The sequence below is a fragment of the Pistacia vera genome, unplaced genomic scaffold (assembly GCF_008641045.1).
Source record: "Pistacia vera cultivar Batoury unplaced genomic scaffold, PisVer_v2 Contig961, whole genome shotgun sequence".
Lineage (NCBI taxonomy): Eukaryota > Viridiplantae > Streptophyta > Magnoliopsida > Sapindales > Anacardiaceae > Pistacia > Pistacia vera.
Window position 1 is genome coordinate 882 of NW_022196847.1, and position 5861 is coordinate 6742.

The 5861-nt window shown below is 36.1% G+C and overlaps 1 protein-coding gene across 1 annotated transcript; it reads left to right on the forward strand.

The window, feature by feature from the left end:
• Window positions 1–1383: 1383 nt before the first annotated feature.
• LOC116121077 (RNA exonuclease 4-like) lies at window positions 1384–3250 on the forward strand. The gene is made up of 7 exons (XM_031407022.1): window positions 1384–1466; window positions 1713–1864; window positions 1954–2084; window positions 2149–2369; window positions 2477–2683; window positions 2825–2905; window positions 2999–3250. Exons 1-7 carry the CDS (start codon window positions 1432–1434, stop codon window positions 3243–3245), a joined length of 1074 nt encoding a protein of 357 aa, XP_031262882.1. The 5' UTR covers window positions 1384–1431; the 3' UTR covers window positions 3246–3250.
• The last annotated feature ends 2611 nt before the right edge of the window (window positions 3251–5861 follow it).

Sequence of the window (5861 nt, forward strand, 5' to 3'; positions counted from 1 at the left end):
TCCTCCATGCTTCAAAAGTCAAAGCTTTCTGCTCCCTCTTGTTTTCTATATAACTGCATCCACCGTATTCGATCTCCAGTAGAGAGCCATTCATTCTTTACCAAGGTTGAAAAACCTTATCTGCAACTTTATATTCCTTTGCCGAAAGTAAAGGATCCAGATTAAAATTCTGATGAACCATGAAATGAAAGTTTTACAAATTTTAATTATCTCGCAGCCGACTCGATCCCCACATGCACAATGCTTTCATGACCCGACTGTTTAGTCACAGATTAAATCACCCATCTTGGTAATTATAGATTTTCTATCACTCGTAAAGTTGAAGTTATTTCCCTAATAAGAACTTTTTAAGAGGGATAGTCTCAATTTTGGGTAGATGCATGGGAAAAAGTAACAAAAGTTAAAATCTTTTGACTAGATATTGAGATAAAAAGCGAGAGATAAGGTTCATCTTGCAACTGGTTCATGATTCTAGCCGATGTTTGTTCCTTTTACAGTACTAAAAAAGCATCTGTAAATAATGAATGAAGATTAGCCACTCTTTTTCAACTGTATGGATCTAGGACTTTTAATAAAAATTTAATATCAATAACGTAACACAAAATTTCGGCCGCTAATTTGACTAGTATATTTTATATTTCAGCTGCATTACTGGTAATGTAGAGATGTGCTTCATCTCAAAGCATCCTTGCCTTTGCACTGTGTGTTGTTTCAGTAATGTTTCCAATGCCAATGCATAAATAAAAACCATATATAATGCTGCGAAAAACGTTGCTTAAAGATGGTAATTTAATCTCAAGAATTAACCAAGTTTAAGAAATAACAAAGATAGAAGGTGACAATATTGTTCTAACCAATTTGTATCGGTGGCATCTCCCAGTCTATTCCAGATGAATCGGGTAACACTTTGGGTGGAATCTCAATGCATATATATCAACTACAGTCCGCAAACTGGACAGTAAAAATGACAAAAGTTGCAAGTTGACTTGCTGAGAGCTTGTTTCATTATGTGCTCAATCTTAACCAAATCATAAAGCAGAACTGGTCTCCATCAACAGAGATATCTGAAATTAAGACTCTGATAGATAGAAGGAATCTTAACCCAATTAAACATGTACATACTCGTATATTATAACAGACGCAGAATTAGCATCAGCAGCAGGTGCAGTATGCTGGTTGAACAGTGGGCCCCCAAGCATCTGGATCACTACGAATGTGGTTTGTTAGGATGATGGAGCCAGGTTCATACAAACTCAGGTAAATGGTCTCAAGGAATCAATCCCTGCTTCAAGCTGGAAGCAATAATAATTCCTCCTCCTCTGACCTATATAAATACTCAATCACACTAACCTTCCTCACCAGTGATCTCTTCTAGCTATTACCTGCATCTTGAGAGATACTGTACTAGCTAAAACTTAAGTAATTTCAGTCATGGTCAACAGAATGGAGTCTTCAGAAACCCTAAGGTAACCCCTCTCTCTCTCATACACACACGTGTCTTGAGATTTGAGAACTAATGTTATTAAAAAAATTCAAGTGCTTCTTAGTTTGTGGATGATGCATCATCAATGCTAGAAATTGAAAATTATGTTGATGCAATCATCTTTTTTTTTGTCAAGAGTTTAAATCATTTTCCCCCTTTATTTATGTAGGCATTAGCATGAATTTTATTTATTTCTGTATTGATTGATATGGTTACTATGATTAAGCAGGAACAAGTGTGCTGCATGCTTCAAACAATTCAACAGAATGGAACACCTTGTGGAGCACATGAGAACTTCATTTCACTCGGTTCACGAACCCATATGTACAGTTTGTAAGAAACATTGCAGATCTTTTGAATCTCTGCGGGAACATCTTATAGGTAAACTTTAAATAATTCTCCATAGAATCAACTTCTAATCTTTGGATACTCATAGGGGCCGATTATAATACAGTAAATTTCTATTACAGGCCCATTGCCTAAACTGGAGTGCAAAAATATATTCAACGTCCGAGGATGTAGATTCTGCTTAACCATCCTCGACAGCCCAAATGCTCATAGGATTCACCAAGAAAGATGCCAGCTTTCTAATGTAAATACTGTATTAGCCTTCGACTATAGTTATGTTTCTGACACTATTTCTTACCATCAATTTCTTGTTTTAGGGACTTACTGCTCGCTTAGCGAATTTAGGCCTTCGCGATAATGCAACTGTGGATAACACTTATTCAAGAAATCCACAAATAGTTGCACTAGCTTGCAAAATGGTTGGTGGGGGCACTGATGGCTCTCTAGATTATTGTGGAAGGGTTTGCATCATTGATGAACGTGAAAATATCATCTTCCATGCTTATGTTAAACCGCCAGTTCAAGTCACAAACTATAGGTATATATAGATATGTAATTTATTATATTTTCTGATGGTTCAAGCTGCAAACTTAAATTTCCATGTACTGAATTATTAACGTCATTCTTGAAATATGTTTTTTTTAGGTATGAAACAACGGGCATTCGCCCAGAACACCTGAGGGACGCACTCCCACTTCGGCAAGTGCAGAGGAAGATTCAAGATTTCCTTTGCAATGGCGAACCGAATTGGAGGATTCGAGCTAGAGGTGGGAATGCCAGAATTCTTGTGGGTCATGGTTTGGACCATGACCTTGATCGTTTGCAGGTTGAATATCCGCCAATAATGATCAGGTAAATTAAAGTTTCTTTCATTTAAATAATCAACTTTAAACAAACTCACAATCCACTTCTGCACTAAACCTATGACAGACGTAAATCTTTTCTTTATAAATTTTTCATGAGCTGACACCGGTGGATGCGTTTAACGATCAGGGATACAGCCAAATATCCTCCATTGATGAAAACAAGCAAGCTCAGCAATTCACTGAAATACTTAACCCAAGCATATCTAGGGTAAGTAACCTTGAAACTGATTTTTATTTTTCAATTAATATGTATGGTTTAACATGTACAATAATAATGCAAATTCTATATATATTTTTATAGGTATGATATTCAAACTGGTGTTCAAGATCCATACGAGGATTGCGTTGCAACAATGAGATTGTACATGAGAATGAAATCTCAAGTACACAGGAGAGAGGAGTATCCACTTGCTTCTGACCCACAAAACCGAAACATTTTTGCAACAGCGCCATGGAGGCAGAATGAGCTTGAGAGGATGAGCCCAGAAGAACTGCTGGCGATCTCTAGATCCGATTACTATTGTTGGTGCTTGGACAGATCTGCCTAGACAGTGAAGGCCACAATAATATAATCAATCAGGCATATATATATATATATACTGAAGGGGTGAAGGTTTCTAAAGTTTTATTAATCACTAGAAATTAATTAAAATAAATAAGATGGCGGCATAGGTTATTATTATCCTTTATTAATTGTAACTTATGCCTAGACAGTGAAGGCCACCAAAAATATAATCAATCAGGCATATATATATATATATATATATATATATATAGTTGTATTATTTATAATTATGCATTGACGAATAAAAGATTTAAGTTGATTAGCAAGAAATTAATCTGTATGACTATCACCTATGATAGCCATTTGAAAGAGTACTATTCATGTAATCTACGACAATTGAGCAACTTTTTGTTGGAAATTGGTCTTCTATGTTGCAACTCATGTTCAAACAAGTTAAATTTGCTAAGTAAGAAAATGGAGAATAAAACAAGATAAAAAAAATGAAAAAGAAGAAATTCTAGACACAATACTTAAATTAAATTGAACTAAAATTCTTGATATATAACAAAGACCCAAACTTGCTCTTTAAATAGGAAATATAACGCACATATAGTACTCAATTTCTTAAACCAATCCACTAAATATTTCATGACTTCATAATGAGTAATATTATACTGATAAATACTTTTTATTAACTTTCTTTCACAAACGCGACGTGTCAGTTAGCAATTGGTTAGTTTATATGGATCTCGTCTGCTTAACAATGAGTTTCGTCTGACCATGCTAATTATGAGTTGTCAAATCGCGTTTGTGAGAGAGTATTTGTCGGACTATCTTTATTCCTCCATAATTCACTAAACCATGACTCCATGACTCTACTAACATAAAAATAGGAATTGACTCCCTAACTCTACTAACATAAAAATAAGAATTAACTCCATGACTCCACTAACATAAAGAAAAAGGAATTAATTAAGCATCACATTTCATCACTCCCCCTTGATGCGAAACCATATACGCGAAGTAGATTCCTGAATTTCACGAACTTGGAGTAAAGGAGAGCTTTGGTAAAACCATCAATAGCTTGTTCGGTGGTTGTGCAATACTTCATCACAATTTCTCCTTCTGCAACAACATCTCTAATGAAGTGGTGACGAAGTTCAATGTGTTTGGTTCTCCTGTGGAAAACTAGATTTTTTGTCATTGAAATAGTTGCCTTGTTGTCACAATAAATCTCCGTGGGATGCTGTTGATCTTTTTGTATATCAACAAGAATTCTCCTAATCCAAATAGCTTGACAAACAGCTGCAGTTGCAACGATATACTCCATTTTCGATGATGATAGTGTTGTGGTAGCTTGCTTCTTCAAACTCCATGAAACAACACCTGAACCAAGACTGAAAATATAGCCACTTGTGCTTTTTCTGTCATTTACAAAACCAGCCCAATCATTGTCAGTAAAACCAACTAATTTAAAATCAGAATTTGGTTTATACCAAATGTCATAGTATGCAGTTGCACAGATGTAATAATGAAGGATCTGTTTGGCTTCTCCAAGATGATGCTTCAAAGGATTGTGCATGAATTTGGAGACTAAACTGACAGGAAACATGATTTCCGAATGAGTTTGAATCAAATACATCAACCCACTAATAATGGTTCTAAACCACTTTTCATTAGCTTTTGTTGTCCCATCATTCATGATCAGCTTCTGACAAGTATTCATAGGTAGAGCTGGGCATTTGGGACCGGGCCCAAAAGCCTAGCTCGAAAACCCGATCCTAGGACGGGTCCTCGAGAGGACTGAACCTAGGAGGCTTAGTCCCAAAACGGGAGCAGGCCTAAGGAGGAGGGCCCGGGCCCAAAAAAATTTGTATTTTTTCAATACAGTCCCCTGCCAAATTACATAAAACCCTCTGTTAATTTGAAAATAAATATAAATTAAGAGGGCTAAAATAAAATTTTACAAAATTTATAAAAAAAAAAAAAAAATCTTACAGGTCTAAAAAATTTATAAATTTTACCCCTAAAAAATACTAAAAACCCCCCATAAAATTTTATTTTGCCCCCAAAATATAAAAAAAAATTGAGGGGGGAAAAATTAATTATCCAAGCCCCATGGGACTGGTCCTAGGACCGGTCTTGGGCCCATAGGACCAGTCCCTACCAGGCCTAAGGCCTGGTTCGAGTCCTAATTTTTCTCATGGGCTTGGGACCATGAGTGACTGGTCCCATTTGGGACCAGTCCCAAACGGGCCCAGGCCTAGGCCTGCTTGGGACTGGTCCCTACCCACCTCTATAATCATAGGTGTAGCAGCAACTTTGCAATTTAACATATTAAATTTTTTAAGCAAGTCTGCAACATACTTTTCTTGTGAAATAAAAATGTCATGCTCTGCTTGTTGAATTTGAAGACCAAGAAAATAATGCAGCAACCCCAAATTCGTCATATCAAACTCATACATCATGTTTTCTTTGTATTCTTTAATAAGAATATTAGTAGAACCCATGTATATAATGTTGTCCACATATATGCCAACAATAATCACATAATAACTGTTCACCTTCACATACAAGTTAGGCTCGTTGTCGCTTTGAAGAAAACCATTTTGCTGGAGATAGGAATCAGGTCTGTCATACCATGCTCTCGATGCTTGCT